Source organism: Nothobranchius furzeri, chromosome 3 (genome assembly GCF_043380555.1).
Source record: "Nothobranchius furzeri strain GRZ-AD chromosome 3, NfurGRZ-RIMD1, whole genome shotgun sequence".
NCBI lineage: Eukaryota > Metazoa > Chordata > Actinopteri > Cyprinodontiformes > Nothobranchiidae > Nothobranchius > Nothobranchius furzeri.
Genome location: NC_091743.1, coordinates 76,204,177 through 76,215,978, shown reverse-complemented (window position 1 = coordinate 76,215,978; position 11,802 = coordinate 76,204,177). Strand labels below are relative to the sequence as shown.

At 40.9% G+C, this 11,802-nt stretch overlaps 2 protein-coding genes across 3 annotated transcripts in view; both read right to left on the bottom strand.

Moving 5' to 3' along the window:
• The window catches only part of klhdc7a (kelch domain containing 7A), a 6,876-nt gene extending 6,784 nt beyond the window's left edge, over positions 1–92 (bottom strand). The window contains exon 1 of the mRNA XM_015958406.3: positions 1–92. This exon is cut by the window's left edge and continues 6,784 nt beyond it. The gene's annotated coding sequence lies outside the window, so the exon portion shown is untranslated.
• A 139-nt stretch (positions 93–231) lies between these two features.
• Positions 232–11,802, bottom strand: part of igsf21a (immunoglobin superfamily, member 21a) — a 352,933-nt gene continuing 341,362 nt past the window's right edge. For both annotated transcript variants that reach the window (XM_015958407.3, XM_070549546.1), the window contains one exon: positions 232–1,480. In XM_015958407.3, coding sequence (XP_015813893.3) covers positions 1,404–1,480 — 77 coding nt within the window. In that variant the 3' untranslated portion in view covers positions 232–1,403. The remainder of the gene's footprint in view (positions 1,481–11,802) is intronic.

Sequence of the window (11,802 nt, the reverse complement as noted above, 5' to 3'; positions counted from 1 at the left end):
TGCGTATGTGTGTGTGCGTGTGTGTATGTGTGTGTGTGTGCGTATGTGTGTGTGTGTGTGTGCATGTGTGTGCATGTGTGTGCGTATGTGTGCGTGTGTGTGTGTGTGTGTGTGTGTGTGTGTGTGTGTGTGTGTAAAGAAAAGGCTCATTGTGCATACCCAGAACTGCAAGCTTTGAGACTTATGACCGCATCAAACATCTCTCATCACTGCCGTAAGTAAAGTCAAGGCTTGTGAGTTTTATCATCTCTCCATTTTAATACAGGTGAAATGAAACAAATGCAACAACCCTGTTTACACAAGCTCCCTCTGGTGAACTCCTCACTGGAATGGCGGCTAAAATGATCCTACTAGTACTGTTAATGTCTGGGGAAAGACTTATGCATTGTACACAATGTAGGTCACAAGTAAATAGCTGGATTACAGGCCAGTGACAATGAGTTGCAGAGCTGTCAGTCGCAACACCTGGAATGGAGAAAGAATCTTGAAACGTTACATGCACCACAACCCCAAAACAGCAGACACGTGTTAGATTTATTTTATCTGTCCTTTGGAGAACTGTCGTGTAGTTATAAAAAAATCCAAGTGGTAAACCAAAAGTTTTCTTCTTTTGTTTCTGAAAACAGTTGAATGAAGTACAAACAAACGTGGAGAAGCATTAACAACAACCTCAGCAACCATCCCTCACCATAACCCATATAACCTTTTAATTATTTTTCAATATTTACACTGTTGTACACAAAATACACTCAAAAATGAGATTTCTCCAAGTTTCTCAATGCATTTAAGTCTTCTTGTACATTCTGAGCAATCAAAAAGAGAATTATATTAATATATATAAAAAAAAGTTCTCTTGGAGCATCTGCCGATTTGCTCTTCCATTGTTTTTCAGCTCATTGCCAATCTGGTTCGTTCCAGGACATGGAACAGATGGGAGTGGTTGATAGGAGCTGAGCAGTCAGAGACAGTTCCATGTTTCACATTTCACTAAACACCAATAACATTTTGAATCATTAAAAATGAAATCAAAAAGCTTTTTTTTCTCTCGGTTTCAACTGATTTTATTCATCAACAAGCAGATCTGGGACAAGAAACAAAAAAAGGGACATTGGATGATCTATATAGGAGAAGGTTACGGTCATGTTCATCTCATTGTTCTTATAATATCTTGATTATTATTATTTTTAAAACAGTGAGCACCATCAGAGGGTGATACTGTTTCCTGTTTCAGTGACTTGAGTGATGATGGCAGGAGAAGGCTTGCAGGGCTCTGGAAAGTCTCTGGACTACGTGTGTGTGTGTATGTCTGTGTGGATTTGCAGATGCTATGTGTTTTAGGGCCAAAGATGTGTGTGCGTGTGTGTGTGTGTGTTCATGAGAGCGGCTGTCTTGAATTTCAGTTTTCACGTAAGCTCCACCGTAACTGTGACGACAAGCGTAATCCACGTCAGTCCAAGCACACCTGCGCAGGAGGCCCCGTCTGGAAAAAGTAAAGAAAAAAACAGACATTTGTTCATCTTTGAGCTTGTTTTTAGACAATGAAAGGAATTGTTTTTAAATTGGACATATAACCTTTTTTCTTAAGTTATTATAGTTCTACAGTCAATACAAAGCATGTTTATGAAGTTCTTTGCTCTATCTCACCCACATTAAGCAATTTCAGCAGTTTTATTATATGACATTTTCAGTACCTTCCAGAATGAGCCGTTTCAGGGCTCTGTCACTTTCAAGCCCTTTTTAAAAATCACACCATGCTGGCAAATCAGCGCAATACTGCCGCCACGGTAAGTCTGATGAACGCGCCATGGCGGAATGGGAAAATGGGAATTTGTCTGGCAATGCCTGACTTGTGAATGCATATTACGCCTTGGCGCAACAGTGGGTGGTGTCACAATCACATGGGGAGTTACTGCCTAGCTTCGACTGACAACTATATTGAAAATGAAAGAAAACACAGGCCGTAAGTTTGGCTTTTGTTAACAGAAGCAGCTGAGATGATAAACTGGAGTGGTGCAGAGCTCCATGAAGTTCTCTCAGAGCTGGAGCTTAGATCACCAGACAGTCCACAGGGTATGTGGAGGACAGACAGCTGAAGGAGTGGCATGTGCAAAAAGCGTGGATGTGTTTTCTTCCCTCCCTCCTGATATCGAGTGTTTACAGAGGCAGTAGAAACGAAGACAATAAAAACAAAAACAAATAATAATAATAATCACAAAACTAACAAGGACATGTGTGTGTGGTTGTTTTGTAGGACATTGAAACATTTTGGCCTAAAGCAGCTCTGCATTAGCAGCTTTACTTAATGATTGTTTTTGTTCATTTGGCTCAAATTGTGAAAACCAGTTGAGTGTTTTTATTTTAAGGGACACCGTGTTTGAAGAGACTTTTTATGTTTTAGATAACATTCAGCTAGATATCTATAAATGAGCCAGAAGCGTCATTACTCTGGACTTCTGTCTACTAAAGCGACTCAGTGTGATTGAACTAATTCGGATGTTGAAACAAAAACATGTCTGATCTTAATAATTATTTAACATCCATAAATGCAGCTGAGTGTGAAGTAGCTGGGGTGAGACTCAGATCCTTTAAATCCGAGACCATGGTCTTGAGTCGGAAAAGGCTTTGTCCAGGTCAGGGATGAGGTCCTTCCCAAGTGGAGGAGTTTAAGTATCTCGGGTCCTGTTCACGAGTGAGGGAAAGATGGAGCATGAGATCGATCTGCGGATTGGTGCTGCATCTGCAGTGATGCAGGCGTTGTACCGACCTGTCGTGTTGAAGAGAGAGCTGAGTCAGAAGGCAAAGCTCTCCATTTACCGGTCGATCTATATTCCAACCCTCACCTATGGTCACGAGCTTTGGCTAGTGACTGAAAGAACGAGATCACGGATACAAAATATCTCTGCAGGGTGGCTGGGCTCTCCCTTAGAGATAGGGTGAGAGGCTTGGTCATCCGGGAGGGGCTTGGAGTAGACCCGCTGCTCCTCCACATCGAGAGGAGCCAGTTGAGGTGGCTCGGGCATCTAGTAAGGATGCCTCTTGGACGCCTCCCTGGTGAGGTTTTCCGGGGACGTCCAACTGGGAGAAGACCTAAAGGAAGACCCAGGACACTCTGGAGAGACTATGTCTCACGGCTGGTCTGGGAACACCTTAGGATTCCCCCAGAGGAGCTGGTCCAAGTGGCTGGGCGGAGGGAAGTCTGAGCATCTCTGCTTAGGCTGCTGCCCCCGCGACCCGACTCGGACAAGTGGCCGGAAATGGGTGGATGGATGGATGGATGGGTTTCTTGATATAAAACATAGCTATAAAACCAAAACCACCATCATAATGGGAGTAAACGTATGATAAATGATAACAGACCCACACTTGTATAGCGTCTTTCTGAGTCAGAGGACTCCAAATTGCTTTACACTACAGTGTATCGTTCAACCATTCACACACACAATAACACCCTGTTGGTGATGAGCTACAGCTAAAGCTTGGTTTATGCTTGACGCATTTACTGTCCGCTTGGTGATGCGGCTCGCGGATGGAATGCGCTTCACAACTTGCAGCGTTTATGGTTCATGCGGCTTGTCTCTGCGGTGAGCCAATATTCTCCCAAACTATAGGGGGCAGCATGGAACTCTATGGCATGCATCCAACACTACACTATAGTAGAAGTAGAAATTACTGTTGTTTATAACAGTTGTTAATGAAAGTTGAGAGCCAACTCAGCTCTTTTAGAATTGGTGGAGTGTTCTTGTTTCCACCAGGATCACCGCTTTTCCGTTTGTTCCCCTTCCTTGCCTTCACATATCGGTCCCTCATGTTTGTCCAGCATTTTTTAACAGCGTCCTCGTCTTTTCCGACAGTGCGAGCTATTTATCTCCAAGAATTATTAACAACATGTTGATCACAGTGATCTCTGAGAGCTGAATCAAACAAATGTCTGTATTTACGAACTCTGCCATAACTAGTTCTTGCCAGTCCGCCATGTTTTTCCATGTTCGACCGTCCGCGTGGTTAGAAAATTTCCTAGGTGCGCGGTGCGGAAAGTTCGGGCCATGCGGAGGCCAGGTGGAGGGGCGTGGTTGTTAAAATGACGCAATTTTGCCGCACGGAGCCGTGAGAACTTCGCGGACGTGTCAAGCATAAACCAACCTTTAACCAAAGCTGCCCTGGGGCGCACGGGCAGAGGCAAGGCTGCTGAGCACATGCACCTCCAGTTCCTCCGACTACCACCAGCAGGGAACACAGGTTAAGTGACTTGCTCAAGGACACACCTGCAGTACTCCTTGCCGGGGGCCAGGATCAATCCTACAACCCTCTGCTAACTGGACAACCCGCTCTACCTCTTGAGCTACTGCTGCCCCATCCATCAGTATATTCTCTAGGAAGCCTGAAGCATTTGACAGAGATTCAAAAATGTTCAAGTACAAGTCAAACAAGACCTCCAATTTAGGTGCATATTCCTGACCACCAAGCTTTAGTAATTTTATGTTAAATCCATTGAAATAAATGGTAGATGTGATAGAAGGAATTGGAGGTACAGCAAGAAGAATATAGGTGAGAAAGAAGCTTTTTCTGCATAATACTAGACTAACACTTCTGGACAGAGGCGTTAAAAATCTCATAGCATACTTTTATAAAAATGAAGCGATTTAGACGCAGGCGGTCAGAGGTTGCACGAGGATTGATGAGTCATGATTTGTAGAGTTTGCATGTCTTTTGAAAAAGACACTCAGCATAACGTTCATTAGAAAGTGTAAAATTACAAAACAATGAACTAGTGCATGCATATTTCTAAGTAACAGGAAGTGATGTATGTGTGCATCCATGAGTACATTTCTAGCAGGCTGGAAAACTGGTAAAATGAATGAATGAAATCATCACAGAATGAGAAGCCAATTTTTTTATCATTCCAAGTTTAGAGGTAGAAGTCATTTTTATGTTTGTTGCAGATTTTTTTTCTTGTTCTGGTACTAAACTCCTTTTTTTATCCAAAACATTTAAATATCAGTTAAAACATGAGTGTCCTGTTTAATATTTGATGCCCTACATCAAAATATCTGCATAACTAAAAAGGACAAATCAGCAGCCATATAGCAACTTCAAAGCCTTTATTCATCTTTTTTCTCCTCTTCGGAACACATTCTAGCAGATACTTTCAGTTTTGAACAAATGTGTCAGCATTCAACAAAAACATTTATTCATGTGCATATTAAGTAAATTAAAGTCGATGATTTAACTGATAATTATCGTGTAGTGTCTTTCTAACAGTCACCAGGTTGGATGTCTGCACCTTTACTGCATCTGAAACAAGAGCTACTGTGGGAGGGGAGTCATTACTGCCAGTAGGTGTGTCTCTGCTGACATAAACTGTTTGTCCAGATTGTGCAAGGCTGTGGTTAAAGCATGCGGACAATCACAGAGACCACATTAGGGCGTGGCCCTTCTTCAGCTGTTAAACCTGTCAGATAAATGCAACTCAGCACGTCTGGACGATATGCCTGTGGGGGGATGTTAATCGGGTTGAGACACAAACAGATTGATTATGTTTGGCACCACAGTAACATATAATTAAAGTTCTAACAGAAATTACCGTATGAATGCTAATTGTCTGTCGAGCCATATAAGCTGGCATTGTGCACATCAGAGTATGCTTGTTTTATTTAGGACATAAAATGTTGAACTAAAATGATGATATCTTCTGAATAAGTACGTTCTCTCATTAGTTAATGGCTTATTGAAGCATAAGATCATCATCTGAGGTCCCCTTCTACTCTACAGTTATGGATGCAAGTCACTCAGCCATCTGTCTGCCTCAAGTTTTTGGCTCAGACCTCAGTGTATTTGTGCCAAACTGATTTTTATTTGAGAACCAGGACTGCTTTTGAAGGAGAACTTTATGTGTCTGACTTAAATGTTCACCAAAAGCAACAATATTTTTTTCTTCTTACTAAAAAGTACTCCAGAGGAAGTTTATACCTCCATCAGTGGCCAAGATCTGTATTTTTTTATTTTATAATTTTTTTCCTTTCCTCTGATCTATTTTTAAAGATAATTTGATTCATATTTTAGGCTGCACAGTGGTGCAGTGATTATCACTGTTGCCTTGCAGTAAGGTCCTGGGTCCAAATCCTGGCATGAGATCTTTATGGGTGGAATTTGCATGTTCTCCCTGTGCAAGTGAGGGTTCTCTCTGGGTACTCTGGCTTCCTTCCACAGTCTAAAAACATGAGTGTCAGGTCGATTGGTCTCTTTAAATTGTCCTTAGGTGTGTGTGGGTGGTTGTTTGTCCTGTGTTTCCCTGTGAAGGACTGGCAACCTGTCCAGGGTGTACCCCACCTGTTTGCTTACAGACTGTAGGAGATGCCCCCCCCCTCCCCCCCGACTTAGAAATGAATGGATGGAATCAAATTTTGTAATTAAACAAGTAAACCTTTTTCTAATAAAAAGTTCAAACATCAGGACATTATTGATTCATTAAAACAAAATTAAAAAGTATGCATTTTTTGTTGTTTTTCCAAAAAGCTCAACAGAGCGCCCTGGAAGATCATCTCAAAGTCTGCTACTGTTGAAAATGATTGATTATAGCCCCTAGCTGTTAGCGTGTTTGTTAAAACACTCAATAAAAGTAGAGTTTATTGCCTGGGACTTGGTTAGTAATTAGTTTCTTTATGGGTACACGTTTGTCTCAGCCACCAGGAAACACCATCCACCACATGGTGACAACTCGATGTCCAGCACTCACACAGGCCTGGTTTAGTTGATACAGATATGGCAGAAAATATTTTACATTTCTCTCAGATTTATTCTCTTTGTTGCCAAACAGTAGAGCCTGACGATCTGTGAGAGACTACTGACAAAGATGAATGAATGAATGTAACGTCTAACAGAAAGCCATCCGCTGTGGCCTTGGCAGAATCATGGCTGGCGCTTCTTCCCATCACTAAGGTTAAGGATTAGCATATTCAGACATTAAAATCACCCACATGTAAGGTAACACTTTTATATGGATGGGGTCAGGCTATTATCCAATAGGACTCACATTCATGAGAATGTGCACCCATTCTGACCTAATTCCACCTTGCTGAGACACACCTGTTCCTGTAGTTACCGCAAAATTTGCATTCTTCAATTTGCATCCTGATATGGAAAAAGGGAATTTGGCACAACTAATAAGACCAACTTTAAATAACAAAGTTAAGGGAAAGAACTAACAAAGTTTCGTCTCTACTGTAGGCTGAGAAAGTCAAATGTCGTGTGTGTGTGTGTGTGTGTGTGTGTGTGTGTGTGTGTGTGTGTGTGTGTGTGTGTGTGTTGTAAAGTGCCTTGCAAGGTTGTAGAACCCTAGAGGGTGCCATATTTATTACAAGCCATTTAAACATAAGGATACTACAGACTACATGCACTGCAGGGATACGAAGATAAGTGGCTAAATAAATAACTTCTTTTGAGAACAAAAGGAACTATTTCAATGCTTTGTTGATTTTTCAATATGTCTGAGTTGTGACAGAATTACTTTTCAGTTATTAAACAATATCGGGTATAAATGCTGATAACTGCCTTTATTGTTGATTTGCAAAGACACCTGGCATATTATAGCCTATGTTACTGCAGAGGCTCTAAAGCTGTGTGATGTTTTGTAAAGACCCCTGATGAACTCACTGTGATTATAGCAGAGGCTCCATTATCATTATGATGCATTTATTTATGAATAGATGATGAAAGTGTCAAATTGCAGGATTTAGTCACGAGACTCAAGTTCAGTGGGAGTTTTAGATCACAATTTACCATGTTTTCACTTTGTCTTTGAACACTTATTTTCATTGCATCATCTTTTGCCATTTGTTCGATTAAACTTCATTTACTAGTTGGTGGTTTGGTTAAGGTATTAAATATACTAATAATACATCTATTGGTTTACAGTGCTTCACTTAGTTAATCTGCTGTATAATTATGTGAAAAAATGAGATGCAGCATGTGACAATGAAGTAAGAATGATATCATGTGGTCAAATTTGGTTCCTGGCATCACTCTCACTCCTGTTCTTTGACTTTCATGGCTGCTGCCAGTTACGAATTAGCATCAGAAGATTCTAGATGACAATCAAAGATGAGTCATACAGTAGGTTGATAAGACAAGGCGTGGCAAGGCAAGGCAGCTTTATTTATATAGCACATTTGATACACAGAGGAAATTCAATGTGCTTTGCATTAGCAAGAACATTAAAATCGACGTGCTGCTCACAACGTTCCGCTGATCACCGTGTCCCATTTCAACAGAAATTCAAAAGACGGATCAAAGACGCAATAGAGATAATGATGACGTGGACCACGGACCATGAACAAGGCCGAAAAAGTTTACACCTTGGACCACTCATGAGACACGGTGATCAGCAGAGAAGGCGTGGGCATAAAAGGAAGTGACACCATCAACATTTGGCGGTTGCTCTGACAAAGATGGCAGTGAACGTGGAAACATGTCAGAAAAGGTAACAACAAACCTTCATCACTCTGTGTTTAACGAAGAACAAAAGAAAATGAACTTTGATAACCAACACAGAACGAACGTAACAAAGATGTTCAAAGAAATACATTGTCATATCAGGTGCTAGTACTCTTAAGCCGGGCGTACACTGCGCGACTTTTTCACTCGTAGCACTCTGCTTCAGCTCAAACTGTACGACTTCCTCGCAGGGCAGATCTCACAAGCCAGGCGCTCACACTGCACGACCCAGTTCTCGGATGTGACCTGACTGCTCACACTGTACGTCTGGTAGCAACACATCGGCCCTAAAAATATGCTAAAAATAGCAGTTTTTACCCAATACGTCAGACTTTTTTGTCATGTTTTCACTGTTGTCCTTCGGGAGTGCTGCAGGAGGACACACAGGGATTTATGGGGGTTGGATGAGGAAAACGAAATAAAGAAAGTAAATCTGTGTTTGGTGATCAGTTTGATTTGACATGAACACGACAAACACGCTTTCTTGACAATCTTTGTGAGTAAAAAAAACATGTAGAAATTGAAACGAACAACGTGTGTTATTAGGGAAATAGCGGGCGAGCGGTGTTGATGCAGGATTGCGCATGCGCCGTGAGCGGTTCTGGTACTTTTTGGGTCGCAGCTGCTCGCAGCGCCGCTTCAACAGTGCGATACCCTCACGAGGGACGAGCAAAATATTAAACACGCCAGAAGTCCGTGCGAGCTCACGACTGCTGATCGGCAGCTGGTCACGTGGTGTTAATCGCCTCTCGTAACCCCCTGTACACTACACGACCGCTCGGCGCAAAACTCGCCCCGATCTCGTGGATTCTCGCACGACTGGAAAATCGGCTCAAAAAAGTGAAAAAGTCACACAGTGTACACCCGGCTTTAGGGGCTTTTACGGTAGGGAGCACTTATTTTATTTATATTGTATGAGGATTAACTACTTGAGGTGAACCATCTCATCTACAAGTATTAAAGTTCCAAGAAAATTAAAAAGACAAAGATAACAAAACAGTTTCCATTAAAATAAAAACTCAATGGGGCAAAAGAAAAAAAAGAGATAAACTAAAATAAATGGCGTAAAAAATCTGAACAATCAAAACAAGCTGAGTAGCAATACGTTTTCTTACACATAAGTATAAACAACTGATTGATGGAAATGAAGTTTTTAGGTTAAAATTGACCTTGTTTGTGACTGTCTGAATGTGTTTTTTGAAAGACAAATCTGGCTCAAGCCAAACGCCCAAATATTTAATAGAATCAGAAGCTTTCAGCCGTGGCAGATCTAAGAAGCGTAAATTTAAATCACTATGCAAGGCAGATGGATTTCTTTGAAACAGCTAAAATTTTGATTTGTTTGAAAGCAACTTATTATGAACTAACCAGTGTTGTATACTATTAAAGTTAAGCTGAAGACACTTATTACAGTAATATTTCCCCAACATTGGAGGGTGTGTGGTTGCTTGCTGTCTTGCTTTTATCTTGCTGTGATAGTTCTGAACAACTCATTAATGAAAATAAAACACCATGACTGACTCATTATTCACTTCATGCATACATTTCACTGTAATAATGTGTTGCTAGTAATTGAAAATGTAGCCTTAAATATTTTTATAACCAACTAATTGCTTCTAATTCAGACTTAGCATTGTTAGCTCAGCATTAGCCTCTGTCACTCAGGAACCACTGATTTCCCTCTTTCCTATTCTCTCTCTCTTTCTTAATATATTTTTTCACAATTGTCTCTTTTTGCTCATTTTAAATATATTTTTAAACATTTTCTAAATGCTTTTTTATATTTTTACATTTTTTTTGTTTTTGTGAAGCGCCTCGTGATTTTTGTCTTGAGAGGCGCTATAGAAATGATATTTTCTTCTTCTTCTTCTTCTTCTTCTTCTTCTTCTTCTGTCCTTATTCACCTGATGTTAGAGTAAAATAAAAAAGAGATACAGAGGCTTCTTAGGGGTACCGAAAATAACTTCTAGGTTGCTCCTGTTTACAGCTTCGTTTTTTTAAACAACTCTGGAGCTTTTTGCCTGCTGGTGTCAAATTGCATCAACGTTAGCTCAGCGCAGACTCGGCAACCTCACGGGCTTGCTGGATTAAACAACACATTCTCACTCCCAACACGTCCTATACTGACGCTTGGGCAGGCTCTCCCTGCGTCTGTATGTACGTGGAGGGAACTCTCTCCTTGTCCTATTGTGACGCATGGGGCTCAGGGCTGATTAGAGGGAGAAATGCCGATCCACAGTTCGGTCGATAGGTGGCAGTAATGTGTGATAATCACTGGTGTGATTATCTACGACCGAATCACACCAGTGCTGATATTCAGCAACAATGCACTCCCTCTCGTGTGATATTGCTGAAATATCCATCAGGCTTTCCCTGAGTGCTCTTCGGCTCTTATAAATGACGTCACTGATGAAAATTAACGAAAAAAGGAAAAAAGCTTGGGTTAAAAATGCATTTCTTTGTGTAATCTGAAAGAGATCCCCGCACACGTCTCCCTTGTTTAAATTATAATTTTTTCTGTTGTTAAAAAAATTGACATAAATGAAAGAGCTTTGCTATACAAACCGGATGGTAAAAGAAACGCTTGTTTCAAACAACTGTTAAACTGTCAAATTTAAACTAGATTGTACAGTATCTTAGTTTGTTATGTTATGAAGCACAAAAAGTATTCTAAATTATCTAAAATCCTGTCAGTACTGAAGTTAGACCCCCCATAGTAAAATCTAGTTAGAACTGGCAAGCCTACTAGCCTGAGAAAGTTTGGCTTCTTTATCATTTTGGGCACATTCACGCCAGTTTGAGCCAACTTGACAAAGTAGGACTATTATGAGCTGCTAGCAGCCAAGCAAACATGTTAAAAAATGTTTTAGAATTTCCCATTTTGGTTAGCAAGCACACATTTTACAACTAAGTCAGATTAGTTCTGCTGCCATTAACACAGCAAACATTAACATGTCCACCTTGGTGCTCCACTTGCATCTTGACTTGTGGGGCCCACAGCCTGTATTGCTTGTGACTACAGCACAGACATTTGATCAGCAAATGAATGCAGATTATAGCCTTCCTGACTGAAGACAAAAGCCAGATGTGAGTGGGTTTTACAGTATAGCTGGGATGTGGGTGGAAATGGGCTTTACTAATCTAGATGAGCTTTTAAGGAGTCTTTTGTTAAAGTTCAGTCATTTTTTCTTACCACTGTATCAGAGCTCTGATTGCTATCTCTACAGGGTCGCACTCTAATTTCCGTCTTGGTGAGCCGTGAACCACTTCACACTTCAGAAGCCCATCTGTTAAGGCTCAAAACTCTGGTTA